This window comes from Fragaria vesca, linkage group LG5, assembly GCF_000184155.1.
Source record: "Fragaria vesca subsp. vesca linkage group LG5, FraVesHawaii_1.0, whole genome shotgun sequence".
Classification (NCBI taxonomy): domain Eukaryota; kingdom Viridiplantae; phylum Streptophyta; class Magnoliopsida; order Rosales; family Rosaceae; genus Fragaria; species Fragaria vesca.
Window position 1 is genome coordinate 16216115 of NC_020495.1, and position 16978 is coordinate 16233092.

At 38.0% G+C, this 16978-nt stretch overlaps 1 protein-coding gene across 1 annotated transcript; it reads left to right on the forward strand.

The window, feature by feature from the left end:
* The first annotated feature begins 2770 nt into the window (after positions 1 to 2770).
* On the forward strand, positions 2771 to 5069 carry LOC101305760 (U-box domain-containing protein 16-like). Its single transcript, XM_004299874.1, has one exon. The coding sequence runs from the start codon at positions 2963 to 2965 to the stop codon at positions 5000 to 5002; it is 2040 nt and encodes a 679-aa protein (XP_004299922.1). The 5' UTR covers positions 2771 to 2962; the 3' UTR covers positions 5003 to 5069.
* The last annotated feature ends 11909 nt before the right edge of the window (positions 5070 to 16978 follow it).

Below are 16978 nucleotides of genomic sequence, written 5' to 3' on the forward strand. Positions count from 1 at the left end.
ACCCTATCCGGTCCAAACCTGACTCGACCGCTACGTGATCCATCACTACATGATTTATCTTCAACGTGACCCACTTCCACTAAGTCACGTCCATTCAACGATGCTTCATCTCTCCTGTCTTGACTTGATCAGCGTGCACCTCGAGTCAATTCACCCGCAATTTGATTCAACCATTACTCGTTTTGTTCTGCTCACGGCCAAGGCAGTTACCCATTTACTTGCAACCCAATTTGACCGCCACACAATTCACTCACGGCCCAAATCCATTTGCCTGGTCGGGTTGGGACTCGTACCTTTTTGGGGCCATGCCAGATTTGACCGCGACCAGATTGATCACGAGATGATCTTACTCCAAATTTGACTTATCATGCATAAAGGTATGATCTTACTACATTTGTTTTACACATTTATATATAATTGAACCAAGTTACTATAACGACAACAATTTGTTCATAAACTTGTAACTTGTCTTAAGTTGAGTAATTACGAGAACAGATTCTATGCATCAAATGTATAAGTGCTCAAATCACCGTATGAGAATATCGAATGAATACTAGAGACCCTAAATTCCTTCATTTCAATTTCATTTTTGATCTGATCAAATTAAACGCCCATGATAAGAGTACATATTCTTCGACCTATTATTCTGATCACCTCCTTAGTTGGAAACACTTTGGACTATTTTTTTTTTTTTTTTCAATTTTGTTAACGATATTAGTATATATGCATGTAGTGTGACGTAGATTACTGGATCAAAATACTGCATATTAGTTGTTCGGTTCACTTGCACATTGATACATAGAAGAATTTTTGATTAAGAAATCACAATGCGCATATCCAGATTAAATCATTTAAGACTAGCTGTGATTCAAAATTTTAACTTCTTTGACAAGAGTGAAGACTAAGCATCTTGGCTATAATTAGTGGCCAAGCTTGTCTCTCTTGAATTATGGAACTGGTGGTTGTGACCAACCGTAACCAACTTAATTTTCTAATCTAACGAGTATGCTTAAATAGCATCTGATGCCAGAAACTACTACTAATAGGAATTCGAAACCATAAAAAAGAACAATGAAAAAGCTAAAAACATATTCATCATATTATGTGTCAGCTAGTGCGTATTCTTTTTTGACATAGTATACTAAGTATTCTTTTTGACATAATATACTAAGCTGGTAAGGTTGTTTTTTTTTTTTTTTTTTTTTTAATCAAAAAGCTGGTGTGTTGGTGATACAGAATAACATCGAGTTCTTGGGTCTTTGAGAATCTTTCATTTTTCTTTTTTCCTTTTCTTATACTTTAGGCTGATCGATAATGACTGCAGCTTAAAAGTTTGGTGCGCCATTACATCAATGTTCATATAAATACATTTCCAGTTTACAGTTTCTAGCTATTATGAGCTGTGTTGTGTGTGTATATATATATAAATAGATAGAAATATGTAAATAGTAGTGAGTTGTTACCTTAACTTAACCATAGTTGGTGATTTATCTTAGTCATATTATTTTTGTAACTATAGTAAAGTAACTGGAGTTACATTTTCATTGTATATATATATATATATATATATATATATATATATATATGTGTGTGTGTGTGTGTGTGTGTGTGTGATCGGCAAACCAAACCTTAAAATTAAGTGATACTTGATGAGTTGCAGTTACTAAACAATAGAGAGTACTCCTTTTAATTACTAAACTTAAGTGCACGTTTGGTACCTAGTATTACATTACACCTTACACCTTATTTGTTAAGACTGTCATACACTCATGTGAGTTTTCTTATGTTGTACTAATATTAACCCATGTTTAGTGTTGGATGGTATTAGACAACGTAGTTTGTTTGGTTTGAGGTTTAGAATGATAGTATTATCTAAGGATGAAAAATTTGAGCACCCACAATAACACCATCTAAGCTCATTTATTTTAGTACCCAGTAACGCTAAACATGGTACTAATCAAACTGGACTCCTTATTTAGGACAGTCCTACTTAGTCCTAACAAACAAACATACACTTAAGAGTTCATTTTATCCCTTTCTGAGGACAAACTTATAAGGAAAACAGATTCAGTTGAGGTGATCATCATCCTACTTGCTATATGGGGATCATAATCTTTTTCATCTGATAAAAATATGACAACATTTTTGTTTGCCAAAATACTCAAAAACGGTTTCACCTGAAGTGTGTGGTAATTGAAGGTTGAAACATATATACTGTATAGAATAAGTATCCTTGTAACAAAACCTCCCAACTAAGCCTCTATTAAGTTGTGTCCATGAACCAATCCATTACGCCGACTACGCTAGCGAGGGAAACCCTCGTCCTACGACCCCTCGATCTCTTTGGTCTGTTACCAGCAGTACGTATTGGCTGCCTTAAATATTCCAAACGAAGAAGAAACCAAACGAGAGGGATATGCATGAATGTCACTGATTGGCAAATGGCGTGTGGATGACGATGAAAGCCAAGTCCACTAACAACTCCGATCCCCACCTAACGTCAATACTAATATTATTTTCATCTTCACTTCTTCTTCTTCTTCAATTTGTCTCCTTTCACCTTCTCGCCGGCGCCATGCACCTCAACTCGGAACCCTTCATCGATCGAGCTCGTTGATTTGGTAAAGTTTTGGCATTTCTGTCAGCAGTGGACCTAATCAAACGGCTCCTATTGGTCTTATTGCTACCTGATTCTCTGATATATCATATTCAACCAAAACAGCCCATGTTTATCACTTATTATATGACAACCAAAACGTACCAGTCAAATACCGTGTCCTTAATTAATCTTTGCAACATTATAAAACTCAATTACAAACCAAAAAGCCAACTCCTTTGTTTATATCCTACTCCAAACTCGATCAACACCCCTTCCTTCTTCTTTCTTCTTCAATCTTCATCAAATTAACTGCACAGACTTAAAGCAAACTTTCCCATACATCGATCGATCGATCCTCAATTCATGGCGGTTTCTCCACAAGCATTCCCGCCCAGAAAGCGGCGCCCCTCTGCCGGAGCCTTCATGTCTCCCAAACTCTCCGATCAGACCCTCCTCCGCTCTCTCCTCCTCCTCTGCCAAGAAATCTCCTCCCTCGAATCCCGCGGCTTCCTCCTCAGGCGCACCACCCTCTCCATGACTCGTAAATCCAAGCTTCTTGCTTTCCTTTTCGAAGACCTAGCTCGATCTTCAATCACCTACCTCTCTCCCTCCGCTCTCTTGTGCTTCCAAGAAATGTACATCCTCCTCCAGAGGATCCAAACCCTAATCGAGGACTCTTCCAACGGCAGCAAGATGTGGCTTCTCATCCAGAACGAGTCCCTCGCCAACAGCTTCCACGAGCTCACTCTTGATCTGTCCACCTTGCTAGATATTCTCCCCGTCAAGGAGCTTGACCTCAACGACGACGTCGAGGAAGTCGTCGCCTTGCTTCGCGCCCAGTGCGCCCGAAGCAAGGACGCTTTTGTTGATCCCAAGGATGACGACCTCCGCCTCCAAGTCTGCTACATGCTCGATCGTCTCAAAAAAGAAATCATTCCAGACCACTCCAAGCTCTCCGAGATTTTCGCCCAGTTGGGAATTCTAGACTCTTCCAATTGTAGAGAAGAGCTAGAGTTTCTTCAAGACGAGTTTCAGAACCAAGCAGACGACAAGTCCAAGTCTCAGTTGCTTTCCCTCATCGGCCTCGTTCGCTATGCCAAATGTGTCCTCTTCGGCGCTTCAACTCCACCTTCCGATCTCACTCGCCTGAAATCCTCCTCCGAGTTAAACTTCCCGGTGGACTTCCGGTGTCCGATCAGCCTAGAGCTCATGCGGGACCCGGTGGCCGTGGCGACCGGTCAGACCTACGATCGTGAGTCAATCAAGCTGTGGATCGAATCGGGACACAACACGTGTCCCAAGACGGGACAGGCCCTGGTCCACACGAACTTGATACCCAACCGCGCTTTGAAAAATCTTATCGCCATGTGGTGCCGCGAGCAGCGAATCCCTTTCGACCACGCGGAGAATAAGGAGAAAGTCAGCGCCGTCAAGAAGAACAAGGCCGCGTTGGAAGCCACCAGGATGACGGCCTCGTTTTTGGTCAACAAACTCTCCCTCGCCCAGTCAGTCGAGGCTGCCAACGGCGTCGTTTACGAGCTCCGTAGTCTAGCCAAGACTGATTCGGACTGCCGCGCCTGCATTGCCGAAGCTGGAGCGATTCCTTTGCTGGTACGCTATTTAGGCTCCGACGTCGGCAGGGACCACCCAAACCTTCAGGTAAACGCCGTCACAACGATTCTCAACCTCTCCATACTCGAAGCCAATAAAGCAAGAATCATGGACACTGACGGAGCGTTAAACGGAGTTATTGAGGTGCTCCGCTCTGGCGCCACGTGGGAGGCCAAGGGAAACGCGGCGGCTACGATATTCAGCTTGTCAGGTGTGCATGCGTACAGGAAGAAACTAGGGAGGAAGGCACGTGTGGTGAAGGCATTGGTGGAGTTGGCCAGGGCGGGACCCGGATTCTCCAAGAGGGACGCCATGGTGGCGATATTGAATTTGGCGGGAGAAAGAGATGCGGTGGCAAGGTTGGTGGAAGGCGGGGTGGTGGAGATGACGGTGGAAGTAATGGAGGAGCTACCGGAGGAGGCGGTGACGGTGTTGGAAGTGGTGGTGAGAAGCGGCGGGATGGTGGCCATTGCGGCGTCGTTTGGTGCAATACGGCATTTGGGGGTGGTGTTGAGAGAAGGGTCGGATAGGGCGAGGGAGAGCGCGGCGGCGACTCTTGTGACCATTTGTCGAAAAGGTGGGTCGGAGATGGTGGCGGAATTGGTGTCTGTTTCAGGGATAGAGAGGGTAATATGGGAATTGATGGGGACGGGGACGGTGAGGGCGAGGAGGAAAGCGGCGTCGTTGTTGAGGATTCTGAGGAGATGGGCGGCTGCAATGGAGGGTGATCATATAGTGGAAGGGTATTCGACTATTGTGAGTTCATCAACGACGGCAATGGTGTCTAGCTAAATTTTATTCAAATTAACCTGTAACTGTTCATAGTGAATTGTTTTCTTTACCTTTTGTTTTCGTGATCAATTAATGAAAATATCTCATTCATTCATTCATTCATTATTTGTAGCAATGTTGTTTTTTAGATGTTATCGATTTACAACAATACTATTTTTTTTTTTTTATCAAAAGATTTCATTCCTTCCATAGATAAAGAACTTACATCAAGAGCATAATATGACCTCATTAAAACATTATTACTACTTGTGCAAAATGTCTAGAGTGTTATAGTTAAATCCCTATTGGAATTTGTCTACTCATTTCATTAACAATCCTCTTTATATAGACAAAATAAATCTTGATCGAATAAAAAAAGAGACACAACGCACCAATGATAGTGTATGTGCGTTAGACTTCCCTAAAATCTACACTCCCATTGATCTTTACATCAATCAGGGGAGCTAAGAACATCTTCACATTCATATGTTTCTCACATGCTTTTCAGATATAACATTAGGTTGTGATTTGAGAAACAAGTTTGTCTTTTCTCCCTTGAATCTTGAGGAGAGACTGATGTTTCAAGGTATCATCGTGTTCCCAATGGTGAATACATAACCATTTTTAGGAACAACCTATTGGTTATATTGTAACGCCATGATTTGCACCTCATCAAATCGAGCACATTACAGTGCCGCGTTCTCTTAGAACCTAAGCTAGGGCCCATCACTCAAGCCCTAAGAACCCGCAAGACATTTTAATTAAACTAACTAAAACTTTTATAAATTGAAAATCAAAATTAAAGTCGGAAACGTTAACTTATTTGAGGTGTAAAACATTATAATAAAACATATTTACTTTCTTTGAATCAAGCTATAAAGCATAAGACAAAACTAATGTGAAATAACTCATGTAAAACATAGCCAAGATCAACTAAAACATATCTCCTTGATAGCACAGGTAACACTGACAAGAAAATAGAATAAAGTAGCTGACAAAACATACAACTTCAACAAGGTTTCCAAATAAAACACAAGGAAATGTATCGAGTAATCAAGATACAAAATGGAAACCTTACGTACGATAACAAATTCAAAAAGACATTTAACTTTAACCAAACATGCACACCCAGCTCAATCCCATTCTTGTGCACAGACCTGCATCCAAAACTGTTGTAGGGGTGAGCTTTCGTCCTCGCTGCTCAATAAGACTCAACCAACTAGGTTTGAAACTATTTAATTTATTTTCCAGTATGTGAAAACAAATATAAATATAAATGATGATCAAATCATAAAGTAAGTTTCATTTCGAAAACTATATGCAGGCCCAGAATACACAAACCAGATGATCGGTCCTCTTATGCCAACTACAACCTTACCGCAATTAATATCGTCCATACCGGCAAGGTGTAGCGAGAGTGTCCATTTACGCCATACCGCCTAGGACCGACGCCACATCTCAAAGGATGTCAGACGTCCTCCAGTCCGTACAGCCCATGCGGAGGTTTAGGGGATCGAAACCCAAGTCACTATGCCCCGCTCACTCTCAAGTCATCACACAATAAAATAAGAAATCTTCATAATAATTTAATTGTTTCAAAAACGATTGAAACAAGCATGGCAATAAAATAACAAATCTTCATAATAATTTAATCACAGCCACGCTATCTTTTCTATATATATAATATACGAAAACCACTAGCCAAGAAAAGTCTAGAATCCCCTACCTGGTATTCCTGGAGTCCAAGTCTTTGCTCCATAACACTCGGCAAACACACCATACTCGAAAACTCGGGTAACTGGAGCTCTGTCCGACATTTCAAATATTAGTTCCTTAACCATCAATTAGGAACTCTTTTTAGAAACTTAACAAGATTACATGTACTGTATCTCATAATGTTCATGTGAGGTGATAGCCAATAGTAGCTTGTTATAAAGACCGAGCTTAGCTCAACACACTAAGCCAACTAATAACGGCTCATACTTAACTCATTCTTTATCTCTAGCTCAAATGAGCATCTGAACCCAATTCATTTCTCATTCAAATGCCAAGTAATTTGATTCACCACTTCAATAAATATTGTTTTCAATAAACACGCTGGAAGTATATAGTAAGAGTGTTCCATTCAAAGAAGCTTCATGACATCAATATTTCAAAAATGTCCAGCACCTTATATATGTTTCATTAGCTTTCTATCCATATCATGATTCAAACCAAACCAATATCCCCTTAAGCACATCGAATAGCAACAAATCCTAGATACCATTGATATATCAATTATACTCTTCAAAATAAACTAGTTTCCAACTTTATCATTCTTACAAATATGATGCAGCATATTACCAATAGATCAAAACCATATCGTTCATAGCAAGGGATCAGTGCATACTTACAGTAGCCTAATAATTCTTTCACCAAAGTATATTCGTGGCAAACACAATTAAGTCAACTATATGTATCCAAAGTGATCACCCACTTACCATGTAATTTCTTTATTTTGATCTCTTTCTTCCTGATGCGTTGTTGGACCAAAGCAACTGAACCTCATATACTCTGTTTTCATTGCATAGGCATACAAACCATCAATGCCATCATAATCCAATATAAAAAAAATTTATACTTGGAAGAACATGAAACAAGAGTTCCCTTGTTTACCCAGACTCTAACCTCAATTTTCAAGAGGATGTCCATTACGTCCAAGCATGTAGTCTTGTCCTAGATGGAGAACTTGAACCCTTCTTCTTCTTCTGTTCTCATTAGAAACAAAGTAATTAATAATTGATCAATTGCTTATGGAACCAAATCCAATCAAAGATACGGTCTTACCATCTTTATGGTCTCTCTAAATTTCCATTCACCCATCAATTTCCAACTTCTGCATTATTTGACATGTTCAGGAGTCATTAGCTTGCTTCTCAACTCCAAAAACTCATCACCCATATAACAATCAAAACCCAATATCAATCAAACATGTTTCTTTAATGATCCAATCTCAAGCACCAAATAGATTCAAGGACATATATATCTCACAACTCCGAACGAGATGACCTCCTGCATCGAAGCCCATGAACAAGCCACATAAGAAATCGATTCAGGCATAGTTGTTACCAGCCAAATTATCAAAATCAATCATAACCAAATCGCTCTTGAAATCAGAATCCAAACTACATGGGTTCTTGGATCTTTACCTCAGAACGACACGAGATGAATATTTGCATGTCGGAGCTCTACGGTTCGATTCAATGTCAACTGTGTGTGTAGCATGTTTGCCATGCTCCATCACTGCCACAGCCTCGAGCTGAAGGTTGGCGAACTACATAGCAGCCTCGTCGTCTTGTAAATAATCATAGAAGCCATGCCAGAGAGGAAGAGAGAAATGTACGAGAGAAATCCAGAGAAGGAAGAGAGCGCGAGAAGCTTCTAGTGCAGCTCCATATCGACTCTTCTTTTTAGTAGTCTAATGTGATATTACATTGCTATCCCCAGAAGGCCAGTTACATGTAAACCCAAAGTAAATCGGGTTGTCTCAAGCCTACTTCTTAGGCCCAATTCGTAACCCAACTTTCAAACCAGTACGACCACAATTTAAATTGTCTACTAGAAATTATCGAGACTTCAATTTCACAAAGCTATAACTTTACAGGGTCTCACAGTTATAGATACCTGACATAAGTAAAACCAACCAAAGCATCATTTGGGGTATGTGTGTAAGGAACCGTAATTCCATCTGCATTCTTTTTTGTCTTTCTATATAGATAGGATGAACCCAAGTCAATGGTTTCTTTAAGTATCAGAATGCATTCTTTATACCTTCCAATGACATTACGTTGGCGCTGAGCTAAATACAAGTTCTTTGAGAATGCAATATCCGGTCAAGTTCATCGGGTTAGGTACAATATTGCACGTATTGCACTTTAGAGAAGTAATTTTAATTCTCAATCTTTCTTCGTCATATTCCTTTGAACGAAATAGATCTTCCTTTACATCCAAATATCGACCTGTCATTGGGAGTGCTAACAGTATACACTTTATACACTTTGTCCAAGTAAATGGCCTGAGTATCTTTTGGACATGTGCAGACCGGTGGATTAGTATTCCACAAACTCGTTGTTAATCGAGTTTCTCAAGATTATTCATCTCACTTCGGATTTCATGTAGCTCACGTTTCTCTTATTTCATCAAGAGTACCTACTATGTTCATATCATCAACATAGATAACAATGATTGTAAATCCAAAACTTGTTTCCTTTATGAGTACACAGAGGCATAGTTCATCATCTTGTATCCATTTCCAACCAAGTAGAAACTACTATAAAGTGAGCGTTTCAATTCTAACTGCAAATGCACTCCGTGGTTTAGTGTTACTTGAGTAGGATTTTGTAAGGCCATCAGGCACGTTCATAAATATCTCTCAATCAAGATCCCCATGGAGATATGTAGTAACCATATCTATGAGCTGCATTTCCATTATGAGAGAATATTTCTCCTTGTAGTCAATCCAGAGCGTTGCGAGAAACCTTGGCGCCACAAGACGAGCCTTATCCTTTAGGGTTTCATTCTTCTCATTATGTTTTTTGACAAAGACTTATTTATGTCCTACATGCTTTAAACTTGGCGCCACAAGACGAGCCTTGTCCTTTAGGGCTTCATTCTTCTCATTATGTTTTTTGATAAAGACTTATTTATGTCCTACAGGCTTTAAACTTGGTAAGGTTAGCACTACCAAAACCAAATACGTGACTCTTTTTCAAAGGATCTAGCCAGGGCCGGCTCTGAGTTTTTCAGGGCTCTAGGCAAGAATCAAAAATAGGGCTCTCTAACCACTTTCAGATATATCCATATCTTTTTTACTTTTTAAAAATAATTGAAAAGATTTAAAACAACAAATAACTACTAGTAACATCACAATACAACAATTTAATATCATTTATCGAAACACTTTATTAATTTAAATAAAGATTGTAAAGTTACTGAAGGCAAGCATTGTTATTACTTATTACAATAGTATTGTTATTGAAAGAATATAAATAATCTTTCCTATAAAAAAGAATATAAATAATATTGTTACCTTGATCAAACAATAATAATAATAATATTGTTATTGCTAAGAAAGAGAGAAATATATATAAAAAAATAAAAAAATAAAAAAAAGAGAAATCTGGTGTGATGACTAAAAAAAAAATACAAAACCGAAAATAAAGTACAAAATATAAATAAATTGGATGCGTGTTTCAAACACAGGAGGGCCACCAACAACATAGAACTCATTTCACCTTTCCTATTTCTCACTACAGCAGCATGAAATTTATAACTTAACAAATATTTTAATGATAAAAATACTAACACTACGGAAACTTTCAAAAATAGAAAACTTGGATTTGATTTTTGGAGGCCCGTGAAGTTTGGGGGCTCTAGGCGTAGGCCAACTGGGCCTATGGTCAGGGCCGGCCTTGGATCTAGCTCCTCCTGGGTTACACTTTTATTGAGGCCAATATGCTATTTGTTGGCATTGTTCAACTGAGCGTGGTTTGATACCTTCGTGCTCTATGATTCATTGAGCAACAGTGTGAGTCATCAATGTGTATGTACTCTCGTAATCCGTTTGAGATTTTGTCTCTGGAATCATTTTAAACATCGGAGCGTCCTCTAGTGTTGATTCATGGACATAACTGTAATTAGAGACAATTTTATGAGAGACATTCCTTAATTACATTGATGAGGTTGTGCCTTACTCGCCTGATTTCTTTAGGCAAGTATTGATCGAACCAAGTGGTCTCTCCCTATTTCTTTAGGGAGCCACAGCCTCAACCACACCTCCACTAAGTGTGGTTGCATCGCTTCTATCTGCGGCGACGTGCCCCTTATTGGGGACTTTAACCTTGCAGGCGTTTGCAGCTAACATGTCTGATCTCGTCACTTCCGCAATATCTATAAACGTATTAGGCATCGAAACTGTTACGTTCAAGGTATCGATTATATGGGGATCATCAAGATGAGACAGAGTGGGGCAACCACGACAATTCCTATCGTTCCCTTAGAAAATCTTTTTTCTTATTTCCCCTTAACGACGAGAAGACTGTCTCATCAAAGTGACAATCAGTAAATTGAGCGGTGAGATTGCCTGTAAGGATTCTAAATAGCGGATAATTGTTAGAGGTGCGTATCCAACATAAATACATATTCGTTTTTGAGTACCCATTGTTGATACGCTATGGGGGCGCAATAGGCACAGATGTTGCACAACCAAGTATACGTAAATCTGAGGCTCATGTCCAGTTACCAACTGGTACACATTAAATGGTAAGCTAGCAGTGAGTCTAAAAACGAATAAGTAATGATGCATACAATATTTCATAACCCCAAGTAGATATAGGTAGATTGGAGCGCATAACCAGTGCCCTAGCCACCATCTATGGTGGCTTCTACGAGACCATTTTGTGTATGCAAATGGGGTACAAGATGTTTTGCATCGATCCTGGTAGACATGCAACAAGCATCAAATCCTTTTGATATTAGCTCCTAGCATTGTCAATTCCTATAGAATTTATAATCAGAGTGGTGAGCCTTTATTATATGTGCTAAGAGTTTTTGTAAATGTAGCATTTCTTGTAGACAATTGTTCGACATGTGACCAGTCTGTCAAAAACGCTTCCAAAACCATAAAACCATAAAGTACTTTAATGGTCCGTTTTTCTAGAGTGATAAGTCCACAATAATCATGTTGTACAATGGATTTTCATATGATAATCGTTGACACGAATATCTTTGAAACTTTAATAAGGTTTGATTAGTGTGGGCAATTCCACAGTCAGCTAATAAGCACTTGGTTTCTCCTTGATACGTTCCTTACAAGTGTATGAGAGTTCATATAATTCGAAATATAACCTAATATTGTTTTTAAGTATTTTGATATAAGTAGAATGATGCGCTTTTCATTCTCATAATTTCTCTTTTTATTTGTTGGATACATTGCTTTGCATTTTTATAGTGCTATTTCAACCACGCATTAATTTGCTAATAAATATGAATCGAATAAATTCAATGCTTCAGAATAAAATTAGAAATTAATGAGCCAACGATAATCGTAATGAAGTCCTTGTCCAGGAAATCTAATTCATCAATCATTTATACAAAAACACTTTAGGACTAACCAATAGTCTAATCGAACAAAAATGAGGTGTTCGGCCTTCACAGACTGTTTTGTAAAGATAAATAAATAAACAGGACAGTCAAATGCTTAAATGTCCATTGACTGAGCAAAGTTTGTTTTGCTATTGGAAGTCTGCAATCATGAGTTTGTTTTGCAGTCTGCCGAAGCTAGGCTATTAGGAGAGGAGGTCCGGCTGGGTTTGCTGGATGACAGCGGCGGCCGGAAGAAAATTTTAGGGTTCTTTTTTTCTTTGTTTTATGTTTTTTTTCCTTCTTTTTTTCTTTCTTTGGCTATCACACTCAAAGCAAACAAAGCAAAGTGTTGATAACGTTATAGTAAAATGGCTATTGGAATTCGTCTACTCATTTCATTAACAATCATCTTTATATAGAAGTCGATTACAACAGTAATTACACGCACATAATGACGATATTCAATGCTAATAACAACGTACATAATGACTAATTAAGCTGTTACATCCCTGGATAAATACTTCTTAATTTACTCTAGTCAATTATTTTTGACGAAGACGAAGACACACTTAAGGCATTTTTTCCTTCAACATAGAGTGAAATTATAAATTGGAACAAATTATGAAAGGATTGAATATGTGCATTCAATTCTTTTAAGATAAATACATAAGAATACATAAGAATACAAGAAGTTTGTTAACTACGGTGTAAACTTTCATTAAGAAAATTAAATCATACTTATATAACATGCTAACAAACTTTTAACCAGTCGTAAGTACAAGATAATGTCTTTTACAAAAAAACTATGTTGACATCAAGAGTTTGTTCAACATAGCAATCTGTCTAGTTAGCATCAAACCTAGCAATTAGTAGCATAATACCAACTGCATGCATTAAATTGTTCAACACATTACAAAGTCAAAATGCAGAAAAACACTCCCTAAATACAAGCTACTATACCATGAACCTACCACAAACAGAAGCGAAGGTAGCTGATAAAACTAGTAAATGTGACTCAATTAAATTATACACCGTGTTGTTAATCTTAGGCTTCATGGCATTATGTTTCTTCTTACCTCAGCCAGCTCTGGCCAGAGCAATGTTTTACACCACGAATGATGAGAGCTATAATGATGCCCATATATTTTATATTCTGTTTGGGATTGTACTGTGTGGATTGATAACCGATGCCTGTGGTGGACACGCCATCGTTAGACCTTTCATATTGGGAGCAATCATACTTAAGCGATGCATAACAAATGTTTAAAAGATCGTGTTGGAAACTTTACGAAAAACCTTTTCATGCCCTTTTATAAAAGGAACTGAAATTTACACTTCTAATTTTACAATCCACACTCTCACTTTCCTCTTTTGGTAAGTAATTTAAATCTTGTTTTTAGTGACATGTTTTTGTCTATTTGTGAAAACTTTACCCAAAAAGATAATGTGGGAGTGTGGATTGTAAAATAGGAAGAGTGAATTTCACCTCTCTTTATAAATTGGTCATTGGGGTGAAATTCATTTTCTTTTGGCTTTTTGGTGATCCAGCAAATGAAAACTGAATCAAAACATGGCTTAGCTTGTTGGGGATGTGTTGGACATGTTGGAGAGGTATGTATCCCACATAAAAAAAGTGGTAAAAAAATATATCTTATAAGTGGGTGGATCATACTCAATTGTACCGAGACATTTTGTAATTAAAATCCAATACCTTAAAGGTGGTGGTTAGGACAGTATCGATGCAAGATTGATCCACGGGCCGCGCTTGTTGTTGTTTAACATAATATCAGAACGGTTCCCTCTCTAAATATTTCTCCAATTCTCATGGGCCCAACTGGGTTCTATCTCTCGCCCAGTTCAGGGTTCATATCTCGCCATCGAAAAGTTCTGATTAGATTGTCACCAAGTGTCCCTTGGTTTGTTCCGTCCCAATTCATTCCATGTATAGACCTTGAGTCATGTTGCATGTGAGGGGGCGTGTTGGACGTGTTAGAGAAGAATATATCCCACATCAAGATTGATCCACGGGCCACGCTTGTTGCTGTTTAATAGTGATCATCCTGGCTTTTAGAGCGAAGAGTGTTGGCACTTTCATCGCTGCTTTGTTCAACAAAATGACACTTCAAGATAGTTTAGTTCTGGGAATCCTCATGAACACTAAGGGCGCATTTGTTACGTCAGACTAGACTAGACTGGACATGAGAAGACACTATAGCAAGAACAAGCCAGCGTTTGGTAACAACACGGATTATGTTTAATGAGTTTCCGTAGTCACCAACACATGCTCAACACCTTCTTAAGGAGCGGCCCAGAAATTGAGGGGGTTTACGGAAGACGGTATCGTAGACACTGTTTTTCTTCTCCTCGCAAATCTCTCATCAATTAGCTAGCCTCATCAATCTTTTTCTTCAATTTCTTCTCATCAGCGCTGATAGGTACTCAATCTCTAGTCATCGATACCTTAGTTTTTCTATAAAGGGGAATTCTGGTTCTTAATTTAATCATCAATATATCTCTCTGTCTCTCTCCAAATTGGTTAAAGATCGTCTACTACATGTAGACGTGAAATTGCACAACAGAGGTGAGATCAGACAACAACAAAGCACCCGACAACAATTATGAATGAAAGAGTGAAAGCCCAGTTGATGTTAGATATGAGAATTTTTATTCCGTCATAATCATTGATTTGATTTTGTTCTTTCTTCTCCTCTCTTTTTCTTTTCTTTTTCTTTAATTTTGTAGCTCAATGTTACAAGATCATTTTAGGATAACAAGAATTGGTCTCAATTATATTAGGACTAGTTGATTTGATTTAGTGCATATCAAAGAAGGAAGAGGGGGGGAGAAGAGATTTGGAGGTTTTATTTTTTATTTTTTTACAGACCTCATGTGCATTTGTATCATGTGTTTCGATTTGTTCATATATGAAGAAATATAAAGGAACTGAATGTTGAGATTTGGATGTTAATGTTATGCTTTAATTAATTTGATGCATTTTCCAACTGAATGTTATCTACTCATCTGGCTTTTAGTTTTCTCTAGGTAAAATGGTTTTTGGTGTCCACGCTTAGTATAGATACCATCTTAGCACTAAACATGAGTCAGAGTTATTATAAGAATAAGCCAAGCTAAAAGTGTTCATGCTTAGAATAGATATATATCATCTTAGCACCAAACATGAATCAGGCTGTCCATGCTTAGTATAGAAAGTAAGCCCAGCTATGGCAATCCAGCTGTGATACAAACGTACAGGAATTATACTCATTGTATTAAAAAAAAAATACTCGCCCCTTCCCGCGACCTAAAGGTACATGACTATTTTTCATTAACAGTTGCTTATAAAATCTGAAATGCACATATGCAAAGCTAAAACATATATGGGAGGGGTTCTAACGAGAACCGTTTGGTTGAGGATTAGTCGAGGATTTTCTAATTAATGGTTTATTACGTCCACTTTTTAATCACATTTTTTCATCTCAACCGTTTAGTTTTTAGGTCTATATAAGATTATTTCTACAAATTTTCAGCCAAATTGGTGATCATTAAGGAATCAAATTAAATCAAATCAATGGACGATCCAAATTTGTCAAACATGAACCGGTCATGTTTATAATCGGCAAATCATATTTATAAATGCCTTAATGATTCTCAATTTGGATGCAAATTTATAAAAATGATCTACTCATACATATCTACAAGTTAGACAGCCAAGATGTGAATATGCAATCGAAAAGAGGATGAAACGAAGAAGTCCTCAACTAAGTGGTTCTAATGCCAAACATATACATATATACATTTCTCTTTTCTGAAAGTATATGGCTGACAAGCTATTCATAACTCATTGTACGGGCTTTGGTCAACCAAACATACGGAGTAATGTTGGTAGCAGTTTGGGCAAATGACGGTTCCGGTTGGACCTTTCCTAGCCCTCTTTTGCAAGTCCACCAAGTGTTCTACCCTAAATCAACATATAGAAGCATACAAAATGTAGGAGTTGAAACAGAGCTTTGAATTCTTGCATGCAAGCAATGCATCCCGCATCATAAGCTTCATCGAGACTTTCACTACTAGAGAAAACCCATTTAAAGACAATGTCGTTTGGGATGGAACAACTTTTCGTCCCCCAAACACATAGACAAAAAAATTTGTTTTGCGCGTCCCTAATAGTTTTGTTTACAGAAATCTCCATACCACGTTGGTTAGAGACAAATATTTTTCAATTAGGGACAAAAAATATACGTCCCAAAATTTAATTGGAGACTAAATAAGTATTTTGGATTTCTATAAAAATTGATAAAATTTAAATGGTTAGTGGCGCCAAATTTCAAATTTCAAACAAAATGATTTAGGGACGAATTTTCTTAAGATTTGGGGATGAAATCTTTTTGTCCCTAATTGCTGGCGGTATTTTCTTTTTTAAACTTGTCATTTGCGGAGTTGGTAACATAAATAGTGCGTAGCGATTTGACATAGTCCACCCGCCTTATTGTACTATTTTTTTTCTTATTAATAAATTTTCGGGTTAGGACGAGTTGGTCCTTATTCCCCCGCTTACCCAAAAAAAAAATTATTACTAACAAGTAAAGACGATGAAGACAGTAGTTAATAAAATTTTGAAACAAGTTATTTCATGCTTCAAAGTACACGAAGCGCGGATGCCTTAATAATATAGAAAATTTCATCTAAGTCACATTCTCAACATTTTCTCCCACATAAGTCCACCATAATTTTTTTACCCACATAAGTCCACTTTGTGGCCCAAATCCATTAAGTTAGCTTTAGGCTATACCTAAAATACCCTCAGTTCTATCTCAATCAAAACCATCATTTTTTCACCATCTCTCTTTCATCAAAAAACTCTCTCTCTCTCTCNCT